The 20,390-nt window shown below is 47.6% G+C and overlaps 1 protein-coding gene across 6 annotated transcripts in view; it reads right to left on the minus strand.

Moving 5' to 3' along the window:
• Positions 1-20,390, minus strand: part of TK2 (thymidine kinase 2) — a 100,572-nt gene that overhangs the window by 29,954 nt on the left and 50,228 nt on the right. For all 6 annotated transcript variants that reach the window (XR_003857669.1, XM_029608184.1, XM_029608183.1 and 3 more), the window contains one exon: positions 5,285-5,358. Coding sequence is in view for 5 of the 6 variants with exons in the window: in XM_029608184.1 (XP_029464044.1) it covers positions 5,285-5,358 (74 nt within the window). In the remaining variant the exon portion in view is untranslated. The remainder of the gene's footprint in view (positions 1-5,284; positions 5,359-20,390) is intronic.

A 20,390-nucleotide genomic window follows, 5' to 3' on the forward strand; every position in this document is an offset into this window, starting at 1 on the left:
CTGGGTCTGAGCTTGCGTCCATCAGGAAGGCTGCTACAGGTTCCATCGTCACAACAGTATAAGTTCCGGAGTTATTTGCCTCTCTCGAGAGGAGTAAGCAGCAACGTGTCACCAGTGCGCAGCTGGAAGCAATATGCAGTGTCATTGCTGTTGTGTCAAAGGCCTGCTTAAGGATGGACTTCACTATAATGCCGGCCCTCCCTGTACGGGAATGGTTGTTCGCTTTGAGGCAGCATAGACCATAGCATCCACTTTGGAAAGCGCAGGCGTTCCTTGGCCTCAGGTTCCAGAGGGTATAAGGCTTCCAAGGCCTGACGTCCCTTAAAGCCTGCCTCCGCGGCTTCACACTCCAGGCTGGATGGTTACCATCATCGGGAATTAGCATGAGGCTTTACGAAGGAACACCGGAATGGGCTGCTTCTTTGGTTCCGGCATAGGTTCCGTGCCTGGAAAACCCAGAGTCTGGGAAACAAGGGCTGGTAATTCATCCTTGTGAGAGAAACGAAGCATGGTTCGGTATGGTTCCAGGTCTGGAGGGATTTCTCCTTCTTCCAGAGAGCCGTCATCAAGCTAATGCAGCCCCTTCTGAGGTATCAGAGTCCCTGCCCAGGAGACTCTTAGTTAGACTAGACATTCGAGCAAGGCCGGGAGGGTTTTGTGCTTCTGGCCAGAGTTGAATCTGTGTTGCAGCTGGGGCTGATTGAGCCTGTACAAAGGCTTGCAGTCATTGGAAAAGACTCTGACCAGGGTCCATGTTAATCCCAGGGGGAGTCTGAGTAGGAGCCCCTGAGGAGCAGGCCTCTCGGAGTTGCATAAGTCCGGGGAACTATCGAATAGTAGCTCCAGACCCTCCTTATACAGAGACGGGCTAGGCTTTGGTCTCCCCTGGGCTTCTTTACAAGGCAGACACAGGCAGGCCTCTAGTTCAGGCTGCACGGCTCTTATGTGGCAGGCTATGCAAAGAGTGCCATCTGGCCTTCTTAGACGCCAGTGCCATTGGATTTATGTCTAGGCGCACAAGTTTCACTGCGTGCGAGAATTTGTGCATAGCCGTAGTTATGCGCATGGTGAATATTTGTGCGCGGCCATAGTTATGTGCACGGGAATATTATTATTTAATTTTTATATACGGAAGTTTCATGAGAACATATCACACCGGTTTACATTAGTTAACAAATATCCATTTAAAAATATTTGTGTGAGTGGCAAACTTGTGGTTGTGCGCGAGGCCTGAGTTGTGTGCACCGGTGCGCACGCCCCAATGGGATGCGCACAAGTTATGCACATTGGCCACCGTAATGTCCTGTGCGTACCACCGAAGGGAAGGGAGATGGCGCCGACGACCCCACTTGCAAGATGGCGCCCCCATGAAGGTCTCCACGTGTGTGGACCCTTGCACCGGACTGGGGGCCTAGCCTAACCAAGGCTGCTCAACTCGATTGGTGCTCCCTTTCGACTCGCAGGAAGCAGTCGGTACGGCGATCCGAGTTCTGGAGACCTGAATGTAAAGTTTCCTTCTTACCTGGTCTTGTCGCTTACCGCTTGCGCATCGGACAGTCGCCAGTTGCGGGGGGAGAGGATTTTACTTTCACCGCCGCGCTCTGATGTGCACCCACTGTCTTTAAGCCACTCTGGGGGCTAAGTCCACGCCGGGACTAAGGCATACCTCTGATATCGGAGATCACCTCGACTGGGGGAGAGACCCTATAGGGTTCACCGCAGGAGAGCAGGGCTCGATCTTCTTAAGGTAAATTTTCTTCTTTGTTTTAAATTGTTACGTTGTTCTAGTGTGTGGAAGAGTGTCCACATCTGCTGGGAGACAGAAATACTGAAGAGCTAAGCTTGCTGCACAGGTATATGTAGAGTGACATAAGCATTGAAATTTATTTATTTTATTTATTTAGAGTTTCTTCTATACCAATAGCCGTTTGCACATCGTATCGGTTTACATATAACTAGGAACATTTAGGCGGAGCCATTTACATATAGGCAGAGCCCTTACATGGAACAGTATCCAACTATAAGAGGCAAGGAACAGTAGAATAACTGAATGTTAAATTCAAGGAGCTATGTGTTACATATAAAGCTAATGAACTAGAATACTAGATAAGGTGAACTATAATACAAAATGTACAGCAGTTCATGGTCATTCCAGAGCGACACTATTGGATCAATTATAAGGAGGTAAGAACAACATCTGAGCTGATAAATTGTTTAAATAAGAATCAAGAGGAAAGGATCGTGAGTGAGCTCAATGAAAGTATCACAAACACAATTCTGATTCCGTCTCCCATCTGCTATCAGGAGAGTACAATACCCATTGGTCCTGAGTCCATCTGGCTACACGCTAGGAAATGGGCCTTTTAAATATAAACCTGGTGATGAAGCAGACATGGAAAACCGCATGAAGCTTGCATGCCACCTGGTGGTGCCAGTGAAAAGCTTCAGTTTCCCTCCAAGTAACGCAACCAGCTTCACTTTGTAGATTCTGGAAAGATACATATTAGGTCTTCAAAATATTCAAAAACTACATGGGAGTTGTAATTACAGCAGACAATTGTAACTCCCTTGGTTGCAAATTGGTTTCCAAGACGCTTATCTTGCCTTGGGTTTCTGCCATCTCTCAAATGCTTTAAATGTGTTCCTCGGAAGCGAGAAGAGCTGAAAATCACAGGGCAGCTGCACATAAGGAACACAAAGGTCTCCTGACTTGCCACCAGTATGGTGGTTTGCTTTTGGTTAAGCCTGAGATGAAGGTTGCAAACTTGATAAGAAAGCACGGCTCCCTATTTCTTTCATGTTCCTTCCTGGGAACCTCTCCCTCTCGTCCTCTTCTGTAGAAAGTCTATGGCCCAAGAAAAAAATGCAGAACTGGCAACAGTAATGATAAACTAACAGGTAGCTCATGAGATGAATGTTTTTTGTTATGTGTTTTTTTTTTTTGTTTTTTTTTTTTAACAGTTCTCTCTCCAGGAGTCACTTTTCAAATGGTTTATGGGAAAACAGGAGCACACGAAGCAAGCACAAACAGCATGAAGACTACGCAGGACTGTTAACCTCCTACACTCATGAAAAGCACAAGAATCTACATGCCAGGCTGGGTCAGATCCATAGTCCATCAAGCCTAGCATCCTGTTACCACCAGTGGCCAGTCCAGGTCATTAGAAACTACCCATCAATTTGTAATAAAGTCCATTTCAGGTTTCTCACTCCAAAGGTAACACATGGAGATACCTGTTAATGGAATTTTCCTCCAGAAACGTGTCTAAACCTTGTCAGGTGACTGAAAAAAAAAAAAAAGAAAAAAAAAAACAACTTAAATTTGTTTTAAATCTACTAGTTATTTTCATGGAGTGTCCCCTAGCGCTATTTGATAGAGGTTTATAAAATCATGAGTAGAGTGGAAAAGTAATTAGGGAACTGTTATTTACTCGATCATACCCCCGTCTCCAAGCTGAAGAAGCCCTAACCTCTTTAGCCTTTCCCCATAGGGGAAGTGCTCCATCCCCTTCACCATTTTTGTAGTCCTTCTCTGTACCTTTTCTAATTCTGCTAACCTTTTTGAGATGTGGTGACCAGAACTGCACACAAAACTCAAGGTGCAGTCGCACCATGGAGTAATACAGACATTATGAAATATTCTTTATCTCCATTCCTTTCTGAACAATTCCTAGCATTGTTTGCTTTTTTTTTTTTAAACTACTGCCACACACTGAGCTGAGGACTTCAATGCATTGTCCACAATGACTCCAAGATCCTTTTCCTGGGTGGTGACTCCTAATATAGAATCCCAACATTGTTTACCAATAATGGAGAAATTACTTACCTGATAATTTCGTTTTCCTTAGTGTAGACAGATGGACTCAGGACTAATGGGTTATGTGTTTCCCTGCTAGCAGATGGGAGACTGAGTCAGGTTTCAAAGCTGATGTCACCCTAGATATACCCCTGCAGTGGCCTCAACCCTTCAGTATCTCCCCATCTCCTAGCAGATGTGGACACACTTTTCCTACAGCACTGGTGGTTCAGCGGGATCGCAGTATTCATTAGAAAAAGGAATAACAACTTACCTTTAAATTGGAGAAAGATTGAGCCCCGCTCTCCTGCGGTAATACCTAAAGTCCCTCCCCCAGTTGAGAATTCCTGAGGCGATTTCCGAGATACCTCAGAGGTGTGCCTTGGTCTGGTAGCCGGTTTTCCAATGTGGACGCTGCTGAAGCAGCTGAAAGGCAGCGGGTGCAGGAAGCTGAGCAAGGCGGGGACGGCCAAAGCCCTCTTCCCCCCGCAGCTGCAGACCATCTCTGTACTCAGCCGGTAAGCGCTGAGCCCAGGTAAGTAAAATAAGGACTCCTCCGATTCAGAGACGTGGAAGGGCTTCGGTAAATCTTTCCTCTGGTTCTCCTTGCTCGACGTACCGTACCGACAAAATTCCCGATCCCGTAGGGGCAAGGGAAGGGGATTTCAGAGCAGATTGAGCGGCCCCCTGATGGGCTAGGCCCCAGTTCAAGCTTGGTGGGCACTCTACATGGCAGGCCGCAGCAGTACCATCTTGTGTGCAGTTTTGTGCGGCGCCATTTTCCCCTATAGACAGTTGGAACGCGTGGTTCAGGTCACCTGTTTGCATTCCAGCACGCATAACCACGCGTGATTATTTTTCCCTGTCTGCATCACTTTGCGCTTGTCCACATTAAATGTCATCTATTTAGATGCCCAGTTCCCCAATCCTGCAATTCCTCACAATCAGCTCATGTTTTAAATTCTTTGAATAATTCTGTGTAATGTGCAAATCTGATCACCTTGCTCACTGCTCCCTTTTACAATCATTTATGAACGTGTTAAACTATACTGGACCCAGTACAGATTTTTGAGTCACTCCACTATTCATTACTTTTCATTGGGAAAAAGTGATCATTTAGTCCTATGCTCTATTTCCTCTCTTTTAACTAGTTACAAGACAGTCCAACAATAGAACACTGCCTATTATCCCAGGATTTTTTAATTTCCAAAATGTCTTTTATGAGGGACTTGATCAAATGCCATCTGAAAATGCAGATACACAATCAATGAGATAGAGGGAGAGCACCATGACAGCACATTAAAAATACAACTAGCTATAGAAAAATTACGGCAAGTGCCCTAAAGGGACCTTGATAGTCCTGACAGATGTAAACATTGCTTGGCCTTATCAGGAGGCGGCTCTAACCCAACTGTTCTCATGGCTTTTCTTTATGTTCAACCATGACAACAACCAATTACACAGACTCTGATGTAGCAAATTGTATACCTTTGAAACAAGTTCTCCACAAAGATGTACTTTGCACTGTAAATGGACCTCTCCATCATTCTCATGGGGGAAAGCTAGAAAAAAAAAATACAAAGCAGACATTCACCGGTTTCAATATTTAGTTTCCCTACAGCTCCCCCCTTAACTACCTCCCACACTAATTTAGAATGCCTGGACTGTGGCTCAGTATTGTGTTATACAGCTGTAACACAAATGGTAATGGCCTTGGAGCCAGCTAGCTCCATTTTCGAAATGGGGATTGCTACCATCCCTTTCTACATTGGAGACCACCATGGAAAGTGTGAGCATGGTCCAAAGGTATTGGGGGAGGGAAGAGTGATACATTTCCTGTCAAGTTATTTTTCATTGACTTTCTCAAATGAAAGACACAAAAAAAATAGGGGGGGGGGTGGGACTTTTTTCAATTTTGTTTTTAAAATCAAACAAAATCTTAGACTGAAAAATGCAATGAAAAGCTATTTAAAAACAAATGCACATCCCTAACAAGTACCATGCTTAAGGTGACACCTGCTGGTAAAGTTTAGGATTGCAAACCTTTCAAAGCAGAACCCTAGAACAGTGGTTCTCAACCTTTTTTCTGTCAGGACACACATGCGTGACACACTGAACACATGACAGTCACAGGGCTAAATGTAAATGTACACTTTGCCCCCCCCAGCAATGGGTATAAAGCAGAACTAGAATATTCCCCATACAAAAAAAGGATATTCTGGTGTTCTCATTAACACTACCACAAACTCCCCTCTACTACCAGGCACAATAGCCCTACTTATAAAAAGACAGCAGTTCACCACCAATACATGTCCTATTGAGAAAACACAACAAATAAGGTGAAGTATTTTACTAGCCTACATGCTAGTTAGATGCTTCACCTAGGTCATACACACAAGATCAACCACCGAGTACAGAAAGACCACAAATTACAAAAATGGAGACAGAAACTGGAATGGAAACCCAAAAAAGCCATTCAGCATGCAGTACAAAACTGGAGAAATGGAAACAGAAATAAAGCACCTAACACAGTACCAGGATCTGCAATAATTTGTCCTGGGGGAATTCTTCGCTACTGTGGAACGCAGAATTTGTGCAGAATTCCCCCCCCCCCCCCCCCCCCCGCTGCGCAGAATTGCCATTTTTTTGCACAGAATTGCCAAATTCTGCGCAGAAAATAGCAGAGGATATCCCGGCATGCCACGAACGGAGCGAGCAAAGACAAAGGCCCGCATGTGCCACGGGATGCGCTCTGCTCGCAGTGAAGATGGAAGGCCCCCCCGTGTGCCACGAACGGAGTGTGCTCCGCTCGCGGTGATAAGGGCCCGATGAGAGAGAGAGAGAGAGAGAGAGAGTGTGTGTGTGTGTGTGAGAGAGGGGAGGGTGAGAGAGCATGGGAGGTAAGAGAGCAGGGGGATGCTTGAGTGTGGGTGCCAGAGAGAGGGAGCCTATATGAGGAGATTGTGAAGGAGAGTGTGAGTGTGAGTGTGTGAGTGTGAGAGAGAGAGATTGGGAGCTCGTGTGTATGAAAAAGGGATCGTGTGTATGTGAGGGTGCTAGCCTGTGTGAAGGGATTGTGTATGTGTGAGACAGAGTCTGTATGAAGGGGTGTGTGAGAGAGAGACATAGGTAGCCTGTGTGAGGATGTATGTGAGAGAGAGAAAGGAGCTTGTGAGCGTGTGTATGCAAAACAGAGGGCCCTGTATGAGGGGATGTGTGTGAGAAAGTGAGGGAGCCTGTATGAGGGTGTGTGTATGTGTACTAGAGAGAGGGAGCATGCGTGTGAGAGAGGGAGGGACAGAGGGAGCCTGTGTAAGGGGCAGACCTGAGAACGGAGTCAAACTCTGGGACTGGCGATAGAGTGGAAGGGGTTGAGCCTAGAGGTGGAGGGGAGAGATACTGGCAGGTGGAGGAGTTGGAGCCTGAGAGGGCAAAGTGGCCAGGAGAGTAGGAAAAGCGAGTGGAAGGGACACTCTTACAGTGAATTTCTAGGGAAATTCTGCTCAAAATATTTAAAATTCTGCATCTTTAAGAAACTTTTTTCTGTATTAATTTAAAATGTAATTACTTAAAGACTGTCATGTAAATTGTGTTATTTTGACCAATATAACGTTTGCAAATTTTTGAGTTTTGTGCACAGAATTCCCCCAGCAGTAAATAATGCACACAAACAAATCCGCACAAAGTTACACCTGCATTGTGGAACACACTCAAATGGTAACAGCCTAACATATAAAAAATAGCGACCAAAAAGTAGTGGATCAGTAAAAACACCAGGGATTCTTTATTATCACAATCTTTACAAATTGCCCGACTCAGGCCAAGTTTCGCTCATGCGTGAGCTGCTTCAGGGGCCTAGTGGTTAGAACCAGGAGACCAGGGTTTCAGTCCCACTGTCGCTCCTTGTGACCTTGCCTCGAGTACAAAACTTAGATTGTAAGCCCTCTGGGGATAGAGAAATACCTACAGTACCTGAATGTAAACTGATGTGATATCTCAGATCAAATGTCGGTATATAAAAATAATAAAGTAAATAAAAGTAACATATAAAACATAAAATATGCAGACATTAATATAAAAATGAATAAAATAAATAAAATGATTGACATACCAACAGACCAAAAAATAAACGAGGAAAGCATAAATCAAAACATGTCAGAAAAAACGATACACATATAAAATATGTCTGTTATACACACACACACACCTCCCTGATCAGTTTCCCTCACACATACACGTCACCTCTTTGACCAGTCTCTCTCAATCACACAATGCTCTCTCTCTCTCTTACTTACCCTCTCCCTCCTTCCCCCAGAGCACAAATGGTAGCTGCAGCAGCCTCTTCCAACCCCCATGGCCCACGAAAGACACAAGAAAATTATTCCTTACCTGCTAATTTTCGTTCCTGTAGTACCATGGATCATTCCAGATGGTGGGTTATGTCCCCCGTCCAGCAGATGGCGTCAGAACAAAAAACTCTCAGGGAAGGACCTATATAGCCACGCCTCCCCTGCCTCAATCCTCAGTAACTGGACTAGCAAAGCCAAGACGAGAAGAGACAGAACCAAAGGGATCAATTAATCACAAAATGTAAAAACAGCTGTCAACCAACTGCAACTAAACTTGGAATCAAACTCTTAACTGAGATCTTGCAAACAGTACTGTGGTCTAGAACCAGCTCGCAGCATCAAGAGGTACTGAGTGAAAAATTGTAGAGACAGGAAAGCAGGGATGGCCCACAAAAGAACCCCCAACCAAGGGAGGGGTCTGGAATGATCCATGGTACTACAGGAACGAAAATTAGCAGGTAAGGAATAATTTTCTTTTCCCTGTACGTACCAGGATCATTCCGGACTGTGGGATGTACCAAAGCTTCCCCATCATGGGTGGGTCGCAGACAGCCCTGCCCGTATGACCCTGTCTCCAAGCTGGCCGCCAGACGGCGCGCGGACGTCCAGACGATAATGCCTTGCAAAAGTGTGGAGCGACTTCCATGTGGCCGCCCTACAGATTTCCTGAGAGGAGACTGAAGTACTCTCCGCCCAAGACGTTGCCTGGGCGCGGAGGGAATGTGCCCTAACCGCTAAGGGTGGAGACTTACCCGCTCCGATGTACGCTGCCATAATCGCTCCCTTCAGCCAGCGAGCGATAGATTGCTTGGACACCATGCAACCCTTCCTGGGCCCCGACCAAAGGACAAACAAATGATCAGAGAGCCGAAAATCATTGGTGACCTCCAAATAATGCATCAAAGAACATCGTACATCCAGCCTGCGCAGGTCACTCGACTCAGAGGAGGCAAATGACGGGAGCTCCACCGATTGGTTGAGATGGAAAGCCGAGACCACCTTAGGAAGAAACGATGGCACCGTGCGCAGGGATACTCCACCTGGCGTGAACCGAAGATATGGCTCCCGACAGGATAGAGCTTGCAGCTCGGAAATCAGACATGCCGAGCTGATCGCCACCAGAAAAATGGTTTTGAGGGTGACATCCTTGACAGTGGCTGTACTCAGAGGCTCGAAAGGTGGACCACAGAGAGCCCGAAGTACCAGATTCAGATTCCATGAAGGACAAGGCGGTCGAATTGGAGGCTTCAAGTGTCTCACACCCTTGAGAAAACGTAGGACATCCGGATGCGAGGCCAGGAGTTCCCTGTCGTCACTATGTAGGAAGGCCCCCAAGGCTGCCACCTGAACTCGGAGAGAATTATAGGCAAGGCCCAACTCCAGACCAGCCTGAAGGAAGGAAAGCACGTGTGTCACCGAGGCCTGCGTTGGCAGAATTGCCTTCGTCCCGCACCATTCCTCAAAAACCTTCCATACCCTGACATAGGTGAAAGTGGATGTCTTCCGAGCTTTCAGGAGCGTCGAGATGACGGATTCCGGATACCCGCGTCGCCTTAGCTGACGCCTCTCAAAAGCCAAGCCGCGAGACAGAAGCGATCTGCCTCCTTGAAAAATATTGGTCCCTGGCGAAGGAGACGTGGCAGATGACTGAGACGAAGAGGGCCCTCCACTGCCAGGTTGAGGAGATCTGCGAACCACAGTCGCCGAGGCCACTCCGGCGCAACCAGGATCACCGGACCCTGATGCGTCTCTATCCGTCGGATGACCTTGCCCACTAGTGGCCACGAAGGAAAGACATACAGGAGACACTGTCGTGGCCAGGGGAGAACCAGCACGTCGACCCCTTCCGCGCCGCGCCTGTGGCTGAAGAAACGGGCAGCCTTTGCATTTGCCGCGGTTGCCATTAGCTCCGCATGAGATGTCCCCCAGCGCTCCACTATCCTCCGCTTTGCGTCTTCTGAGAGTTCCCACTCTCCGGGATCCAGATGCTGTCGGTTGAGAAAATCCGCCTGCACGTTGTCCACGCCCGCTATGTGTGAAGCCGCTAGTCGCTGTAAGTGTGGCTCCGCCCACTCCAGCAGCTTGTCAGTCTCCAACGAAACTAGATGGCTTCTCGTGCCTCCCTGGCGATTGATGTACACCACCGTGGTTGAATTGTCCGAGAGGATTCTGACCGCTCGACAGTGTACCATTGGGTAGAACCCCTGTAAAGCTAGTCGGACTGCCCTGGTCTCCAACCGGTTGATGGGCCACCTAGACTGCTCCTCCGTCCACCGGCCTTGTAGTGAACTGTCCAGACAGACCGCTCCCCAGCCGGCGAGACTGGCATCCGTGGTGACGACCACCCAATGCGGGTTCTCCAGAGACACTCCCTGAGCCAAGCACTGGGGGTCCAGCCACCATTGGAGGCTGAGTAAGGCTACTCTCGGAATGGGCAGTACCGCCTGGAAATCTCTCGACACTGGGTTCCACCGCGTAAGCAGGGACCTCTGGAGAGGTCTCAGATGAGCAAAGGCCCACGGGACCAGATCGATGATTGAAGCCATGATTCCTAGAAACTGTAGGTAGTCCCACGCAGTGGGAGCGCGAGAGCCATGAAACCTGTGACCTGAGCGCGCAGAGCCTGTGCTCTCTCCGGGTGCAGGAACACTTTGGCCCGCCTTGTGTCGAAGTGGGCCCCCAGGAAATCCAGCGATTGGGACGGCACCAGCTTGCTCTTTGTGAAGTTGACGATCCATCCCAGGGATTGGAGGAGCTGAACAACTCTGTCAACTGCACGGCGGCCCTGCGCCCGCGATTTTGCCCGAATGAGCCAATCGTCCAGGTAGGTACTAGAATACCTTCCCTGTGCAACGCCGCCGCCACAACCACCATGATCTTGGTGAAGACCCGCGGGGCCGTGGCCAGGCCAAAAGGGAGAGCGCGAAACTGGAAGTGTTGGCCCAAGATCTTGAAACGTAGGTAGCGCTGATGGTTGCGATGGATCGGGATGTGCAGGTACGCTTCTGTAAGATCCAATGAGGCTAAGAATTCCCCTGGGTGCACAGCCGCTAACACCGAACGTAGCGTCTCCATGCGAAACAGAGGAACTCTGAGTGACTTGTTGACCGCCTTGAGATCCAGGATAGGTCGAAAAGTGCCCTCCTTCTTGGGAACCACGAAGTAGACTGAATAATGACCTCGACCCAGTTCGGAGGCCGCAACCGGCACTATTGCGCCCAGCTGTAGTAGGCGATCGAGGATCTGCTGAACGGCTCCTTGCTTGAGTCGGGAACCACAAGGGGAAAACAGAAAACGGTCTCGGGGCGCATGTACAAAATCCAAGGTGTAGCCGTGTCTTAAGATATCCAGCACTCATTGGTCCGACGTGATTTGGACCCACTCTTCGTAGAAGAGAGCAAGGCGACCCCCCAGGTGAGGAATCTCCTCGCGGGTCCATCTGGCATCATTGTGAAGCTTTTCAGGAGGAACCTGATCCCTGTGCTTCCTTACCGTGGCAGCGCCCACTAAAGGACCGGTTCCAGGTGTGTGATCGTGCAGATGGCGCCCGGGGTGTCTGCTGTCTCGCGGGATGCGTCCTCCATTGATTTCGGTACCGGTTCCTGGAGGAATAAAAAGATCTCGAAGAACGTGGCCGATCTTCTGGTAGCTTATGTACCGCATTTTCGTTAAGGGACTTGATGATTTGGTCCAAATCCTCTCCGAATAGATACTTACCCTTAAAAGGAAGGGAACCTAGGTGTGTCTTGGACGAAGCATCGGCCGACCAGTTGCGCAGCCACAATAGTTGGCGAGCGGACACCGCCGCCACCATGGACCGGGCTAGGACCCGTAACAGATTATACAGAGCATCAGCCCCATAGGCGACCACAGCTTCCAGTCTATCCGCCTGAAGAGCCTCTGCATCTGGCAAGGCCTGTGATGTGAGGAGCTGTTTTACCCAACGAAGAGCCGTGCGCTGCGCCAGGGAACTGCAGATAGCAGCCCTCATCCCCAACGCTGAGACCTCGAAGATACGCTTGAGGCACACCTCCAGCTTGCGATCCTGAACATCCTTCAACGCCGTCCCACCAGTAACAGGGATGGTGGTATGTTTCGTGTCAGCGGATACCGCCGAATCAACCGCAGGAACCTTGAGAATCTCCAGGAAGTCAGCGGGAAGAGGGTACAACTTTTCCATGGCTCTCCCGACCCGAAGGTTGGCCTCAGGAGTATCCCACTCCCTTGAGATCAATTGCAAGATGTTATGATGAGTGAGAAAAGCTTTAGCTAGGGGTCGTAGGCCCGCTAGAAGAGGATCCCCCCTCTTGAGCTTCGGGTCAGGTGCCACCGGATCCGGAGGGGGGTCTATGTCCATTTCCTGCAGGATGTGAGGGATGAGGTCATCCAACTCCGCTGCCTGGAAGATGCGGAAGACTCTCGGGTCGTCGCCTTCCACCTGGACCGCCAGGGTGGGATCGTCCGCATCAGGATCCTGCGGCGGATCCCCTGCAGGTTGGATCTGCAGTGGCGCCGGGGTCACGGAGGGAGCACGAGAGGGAACCAATCCCCCTGTGGGCAATGGAGATCTCCCCAGGGGAGGGTCTCCCCCCGGGCGGTGGGTCGCGCAGGCCAGTTTGGGGGGAGGGGGTCCCCAAGCCCCAAAGCCCGAGTCCCTGCTTTGCAAGAAGGCCCTATGCATTAACATGACGAATTCTGGAGAAAAAGCTGGGACTCCCGAGGGGGGGCCCCCCGAGGGATCCTCCCCCTGTCTGCCGGGTTCCGCTGCGTTCAAAAGCCCCAATCCGTGAGGAGAAATCGAGACCGGCGCGTCCATGTCTTCCTCTGAGAGACCTGCCTCCGAATCGGCAAACAAAATGGCCGCCGTTCCCGCGCTGAGAGGGAACAGGGCCTGTCGCTTTCTGCCGGCGCGGTCCGACTCCCCTCCGACCTGCCCACCAGGTGAGCTGTACTCCCCCTCAGGGAAGCTAGAAGAATGCCCCTCCGCGGGCTGCTGACCCCCTTGTCGGCCGGCGGCGATCTCTGCATCGCGGCAGGGGAGAGGGGGAGTGGTGGCTGCGGCGCGCGGTGAAAACTTCGGCGCTGGAGCGCACAGGCAAACTGCCTCCGGACCCGTCACCGACCTGAAGAGACAGTCGGGGAATGTACCTTCCCGACGGTCGGCAGCCCCGGGGAATGGGTCTTCGCAGGGCTGCAGGCCGGGACTACGTTCACTCCCCGAGAGGGAGGGGGGAAACGCTCCGGGGCTAGGGGGGAGCGGTCGGCCCCACCGACTTGCACCCCTTACAAAATCCTGTCCCTACCGGCGGCTGAAAAATGAAAAATAACAAAACTTACCGCAACACAGCAGGGAGAGGAAAAGAAAGAGCAAGAGAGAGAGAGAGGAAATGACAGGAAAGGCACCGCCTGTCAGCAAGCTCCTGCCAAGAGCCAGTGTCCCTCGCTGAACGGACCTGTCCTGTCAGCGGAGCTCACAGGATTTGGCTCCCTTCTAACTAAACTCTCTAATTGAAGAAATCAATCTCCCTATTAATTTTTTTATTGATCCCTCAGAAAAAATAGGCTTAAAGAAGTGCTGGGGACCACCGTGTCCCCCGCTCACATCTGCTGGAGTCAGAACTATACTGAGGATTGAGGCAGGGTAGGCGTGGCTATATAGGTCCTCCCCTGAGAGTTTTTTGTTCTGACGCCATCTGCTGGACAGGGTACATAACCCACCATCTGGAATGATCCTGGTACGTACAGGGAATGCTGTCTCCCTTGCTGATCGCTGACTGCTTCTGATTTTGCTCCAGACGTGCGCTGCTGCTTGGGGCCGATGCTGCCACTACTTTTCAATGCAGCATGGCCTTTTCTTCCCGCATGCCCCCCTACACATCACTTCCTCTTCCAGGCCATGGGGACGGGATAGGCCATGTTGCATTTGCCAGCTTCAACAAACACTGCTGCTGTTCTCATCGGGCCGGGTCTGAACGTTCTGATAGCCCGGGCGGCGGCAACAGCAGCAGCGGAAGAATGTCTGCCTCTCGCTCGGTGAAGGAAGGGGAGAGAAGAGTAATGCGAGACAGAGTACTACACACACACAGATTGAGAATCGCTGCCCTAGAACATTCTGAACCCATTCATCTTTTCACGTGGAGAATGTGTTGTGATTCACCTATAACGCAGCTTTTATTTTCAAAAACGTGGACCTTGCTTTAGATGGAGGCTGCGCTGCTGCTCTGTTACACATAAGAAGAGATTTAGGGAAAGCATACAGAAAAGGACCTTTCTCAGGTCATGGAAGGACAATGCATTAGCAGCCATTATAGGCACCAAAGGGATTAACTGGCCATTCTTCCCTGAAAAGTGGTCAAGCATTAAAACCACATCTATGTTAAAATCTGAAGTAGCCAAAGGGCTTAAAATCATTCTGGCTGGGGACAGCCTAGTGAGGATTTGATTCCTAGCTGCTCCCAGGGGAGGGGAAGGAGTCCCAGTCAGCACAGGAATACCTAGCAGCTGGCCTTAAGAGCCTACAATTCAGGGGTCTGGAAGGAGCCCTAGTGCACCGCCCCGGCTGAGGAACTCAGTAAGTTAGATGGAGGATATAAAAGGGGGAAAATCCCCCTTGAGTAGCTGTGAGTGAAGGATCCTGGTGCTCTAGCCCAACAGAGGTTGGATCCAACCAAACTGAAAGATGAAAGCAGCTGGAGTAAATAGCCGGGCTAAAAAAAGTAAAGGCCGTCTCAATTCCTGTTTATCATTTTCCTAATATTGAATGCATGCCTCTCGGATTAGAATCTTTCAAAACTGACCAACTTTCTTTTCTGGATAAGATCTATGGAAATCCTTTATAACTAACAATCTGTGCAGCCTTTGCTTTCCTAACGAGGGTTTAACCTTAGCTTTAGTGGAGTTGCCTTACATTTTCAGCTTCCAAGACCTAATGTTATCTTAGTTGTCCTGCATGGGTCCTATCCCCGTGAGATGCGGCAATGGCTGAGATGATAGGCTGTTCAGAGTAGGGTAAAGCAGCGACAGACAGTGGCTTACCTAAAGTATTTGGCATCCAGGGTAGATTCTTCCTTTGGCACATATCCCCCCACCCCCCCACAAGTTCACTGCTCCATCCCTCCCCCCATAATCTCCAGTTCCCCTCTCCCTCACACAAGTTCCCTCTCTATCTTGTATACACAAACACTCTTCTCACACGCTCCCTCTCTTGCACACATACTCTTATACACCCCTGCACACAGGCTCCCTCCATTTCCTTCACACAGGCTCCCTTCTCTCACCCACAAACACACACCCTCACTTCCACACACATGCTCCCAGTATTTTACTTATATACACACACACAAATGCATAGGCTCACGTGCAGTCATTCTGGGCCTCTCCTTCTTCAGTTACATGCAGGATGGATGCCTGCAGGTATCTGGCCTCTCTGTTCCCTCTCTTCCACCGCCAAGTGGGATGGGTTCTGCTTACGGCCCGCCGGATATTGCCACTCTGCCAGTGGCTGCGGGTCGGAGTCTCTCGATGACAAATCACTCCAGGCTGTCACCCTTGGCAGAACATTCCCTTGCCCCCTCCCCTTAGTACATCACTGGCGACAGAGGCTATCACAGGAGGTGGCGGGTATAGGAAAATTGGTTCTTACCGGCTAATTTTCGTTCCTGTAATACCACAGATCAGTCCAGACAAGTGGGTTTTATTCATCCCTATCAGCAGATGGAGGTAGAGAACAAAACTTTGGGCACTGCCATATATCCGAGAGTGCCACCTGCAGTCCCTCAGTACTGACCTGTACCCAAGCCAAGTTAACTTAACAACAGAGAGAACCAAGCCCCTGGGATGGATACCCCTGAACTGGATAGCCAAATAAACATTGCAACTCTAGAACATGTCAACAATCCCAATAAATTGTTTTTAAAGCCTTTCTTTGTATAAACCTGCAGGCCCAGCAGCAGAACAAGCAGTCTTTCGGCGTAGAACCCAAGGGTGGGCCTCTGGACTGATCTGTGGTATTTCCTAGCGTGTAGCCAGATGGACTCAGGACCAATGGGTATTGTGCTCTTCTGTTAGCAGATAGGAGACGGAGTCAGATTTCAAAGCTGACGTCACTCTAGATATCCCCCTGCAGTAACCTCAGCTCTTCAGTATCTCTCAGTCTCCTAGCAGATGCGGACACTATCCCACACACTAGAAGAGTGCTAAGAATTACAGCAAAGAAGAAACAAATTTACCTTAAGGAAGATCGAGCCCCGCTCTCCTGCGGTGATACCCAAGGGTCCCTTCCCCAGTCGAGAATTCCTGAGGTGATCTCAGATATCCCTCAGAGGTCGGCTTGGTCCGGCAGCAGGTTCCCGGCGTGGACTTAGCCCCCCCAGTATGGCTGAAAGGCAGCGGGTACCAGAAACGAGCACGGCGGTGAAGGTATTTCCCTCTCCCCCCCCCCGCAGCTGGAGACCGTCCGGCAAATCGATCGGTAAGCACAGAGACCAGGTAAGGAAAACATTTTTAAATTCAGGTCTCCGGTCTCCAGAGCTCGGATTGCCGTGCCGAATCTGTCCCGGCGAGGTTAGAAGGGAGCACCGATCGGGTTGAGCAGCCTTGCTTGGGCAACACCCCGATCCGGTGCAAGGGTCCGCACATTTGGAGACCCTCGGAGGGCGCCATCCTATGCACGGGGGTAGTTGGCGCCATCTTCCCTTCTCGGCCGGCGGTACATACAGGGCAGGCCGGGCGGCCGAGGCACCTAACTTGCGTGCGTCCAATATAGACGCGCGCATAGCGGCACGCACAACTGAGCGCACCCGTGCACATAACTACACGCACAGCCGTGTTTACAACTGCACGCACGCAATTACATAGATACAATGGCACCAGCACCCAAGGCGGCCAGAAGGCACTCTCTTTGCACAGCCTGCCACATAAGAGCCACACAGCCTGAATTGGCGTCCTGCCTGTCAACATTGCGAAGAGGCCCAGGGGGAACCAAAGCCTGGTCCCTTGCTGTCGGGAGATGGTTCCGGAACTACCACGATAGCTCCTCGGACCTTTGCATCTCTGAGATGGCTTCCCCACAGGAGGGCATCTCTGGGGCCCCTATTCCGACTCCCCCTGCGATTAACATGGATCCAGGGACCTTCTCCTGGTTGGAATTTTTCCAAGGGCTGCAAGCCTTCGTTCAGGCGCAATCAGCCCCAGCTGCACCCCAGGCTCAACCAGTGCCGGAAGCACAAGATCGTCCCAGCCCGGCTCGGATGCCTCGCCTAACCAAGAACTTCCCTAACAGGGACCCAGACACCTCAGATGATGAGAGTGACTCCCTGGATGAAGGAGAAATCCCAATACAACAAATCGGAAGGCGGTCCCACATAGCCAAGGCAAAAAACAACAAAGGGACAACCTTATACCGTGGAAAGATTTTATTGATATATTCTATTAGAGAGCCCGCCTCCAGCCGAGTTTCGCCAAATGAGGCTGCATCAGGGGCTAAAAATAAAATTTGAAAAATTAAAATTTTTTTTTATAGAGAAACCCAAACAATAAAATTACTGAATCATAAATTTCACTTAAAAAACATATATATATATATATATATAAAAAATTTAATTCTTTTTACCTCACGTTTCATTTGATGATTATGAAACTACATAAACCTTTTTATGTAGCAACAAAGATGGCAAACAAGGACCTAAATATACAGATAAATTGTACATAGTCAGAGAAACAATTGAAAGTGAGGCATAGATAAATCGTATAACCAGACAAGACAGACGAGAAAGTCATTTTTGTAGCGAGACAAAAAATAGCATTGTAGTACATAAGCTATATCTGCCATGAAAATATTCTCTTTAGTTAGACTGTATATTATGCAAAAATTAATCCATAATCTTTATACAATCTGATATAACTTACATATGTTAAGACACCATAAAAAAAGAAAAAAAAAAAAAGAAAAAAAATTTTTTTTAAGCAATCTAATGTTGTGATCATACTGCCTTTGTTGAACCAAACAGCAGAGAAGGGAAAACGGGGCTAAAATTGCCCTAAAAAATATAACAAGTCTAAATAATTACCTTAGTTTTACGAGCAACTCACACTACTTCATAAGCGTAGTATGTCAGTCTAGATACTGAATTTTTGACGTCCCCGATTGGGAATGTGTAAACAACTACATTTTTTTTTTTTTTTTTTTTTAAACAAAAGAGGGAGACAGTAATCAAAACTCCAATTTAAAGCACCGCGCGAAAACTATGGTGATGTCACATCCTCCAACATATGTCAGTCATGTCTCTGTATACCGAAAAAACGTTATTATTACAAACAAAATCATCATAAAAAATAATGGTTCAATAATATACATACTAAAAAGTAAATATATAGTTGCAAAATCATACTGCCGCAGGAAGAGAAACAAGGGCTCAGATCGTCTTAAAAAAAAAACCCAACATGAGAGCTGTTATTAAATCCAAATAAATATCTTAGTTTTGCCAGCAATTTGCATAAGTCTAATGTGTAGGTCTAGATACAATGTATATATCATCTCTGATTGGAAAAACTATTATAATTTTACTTTACATTTACGGCTGTAAATGCTACATTTACATTATGTACATATTGCCATTCTGATTATAGCCACTACATAAGATTTGTACTTCAGCGGCACTGCAACTATATATTTACTTTTTAGTATGTATATTATTGAGCCATTATTTTTTATATGATATTTTTGTTTGTAATAATAACGTTTTTTCGGTATACAGAGACATGATTGACGTATGTTGGAGGATGTGACGTCACCATAGTTTTCACGCAGTTTTTTGAGAAAAACCCATATAAACAAAGCAAAAGAGTTTGTCAGGTTTCAAATACTTCAAGCAGTGATTTCTGCCTTTGGCGAATTTCTATCTTGGTAGGTAATTTCTAAATACAAATTATGTTAATTTGGTGGTTTAGTAGAAAGTTTATATTTGATTTCTAATAATAACTGTACCGATAACATCGAGTCGAACAGTGGTATTTAAATAACAGCAATAAGAATATTTTTTAATTACAGCAGTACTTTGGCTAAGTTTATGTAGTGGCTACAATTATATTGACAGCAATGCTTAAGTGACCCGGAGCATTTACAGCCGTACCGACCGAAGTGAAATTGCTATGTAGCCTCTTAGACTGATGCTTTAAATTGGAGTTTTGATTACTGTCTCCCTCTTTTGTTTTAAAAAAATAAAAATAAAAATTAAGTAGTTGTTTACACATTCCCAATTGGGGACGTCAAAAATTCAGTATCTAGACTGACATACTACGCTTATGAAGCAGTGTGAGTTGCTCGTAAAACTAAGGTAATTATTTAGACTGTTATATTTTTTTAGGGCAATTTTCCCTTCTCTGCTGTTGGTTCAACAAAGGCAGTATAATCACAACATTAGATTGCTTAAAAAATTTGTTTTCTAAAATATTTTTTCTTTTTTTTATGGTGTCTTAACATATGTAAGTTTTATATCAGATTGTATAAAGATTATGGATTAATTTTTGCATAATATACAGTCTAACTAAAGAGAATATTTTCATGGCAGATATAGCTTATGTATTACAATGCTATTTTTTGTCTCGCTACAGAAATGACTGTTTCACGTCTATCTTGTCTGGTTATACGATTTATCTATGCCTCACTTTCAATTGTTTCTCTGACTATGTACAATTTATCTGTATATTTAGGTCCTTGTTTGCCATCTTTGTTGCTACATAAAAGAATGTTTATGTAGTTTCATAATCATCAAATGAAACTTGAGGTAAAAAGAATAAATTTTTTTATATATATATGTTTTTTAAGTGATATTTATGATTCAGTAATTTTGTTTGGGTTTCTATATAAACATTTTTTTTTAATTTTTCAAATTTTATTTTTAGCCCCTGATGCAGCCTCATTTGGCGAAACTCGGCTGGAGTCGGGCTCTCTAATAGAATATATCAATAAAATCTTTCCACGGTATAAGGTTGTCCTTTTGAAGGAGAAATCCCTCCAGGAATGGAACCATACCGAACCATGATTCGCTTCTTCCACAAGGACGAATTACCAGCCCTTGTTTCTCAGACTCTGAAGACGCTGGGTATTCTTGGCACGGACCCTATGGCGGAGCCAAAGAAAATCCCCATCTTGGTGTCCTTCGCAAGGCCTCATGCTACTTTCCAATGATGGAAGCCATCCAGGAACTGATTGACCTGGAATAGGATGCCCCAGAGGCCAGCTTCAA

This window comes from Rhinatrema bivittatum, chromosome 7, assembly GCF_901001135.1.
Source record: "Rhinatrema bivittatum chromosome 7, aRhiBiv1.1, whole genome shotgun sequence".
Classification (NCBI taxonomy): domain Eukaryota; kingdom Metazoa; phylum Chordata; class Amphibia; order Gymnophiona; family Rhinatrematidae; genus Rhinatrema; species Rhinatrema bivittatum.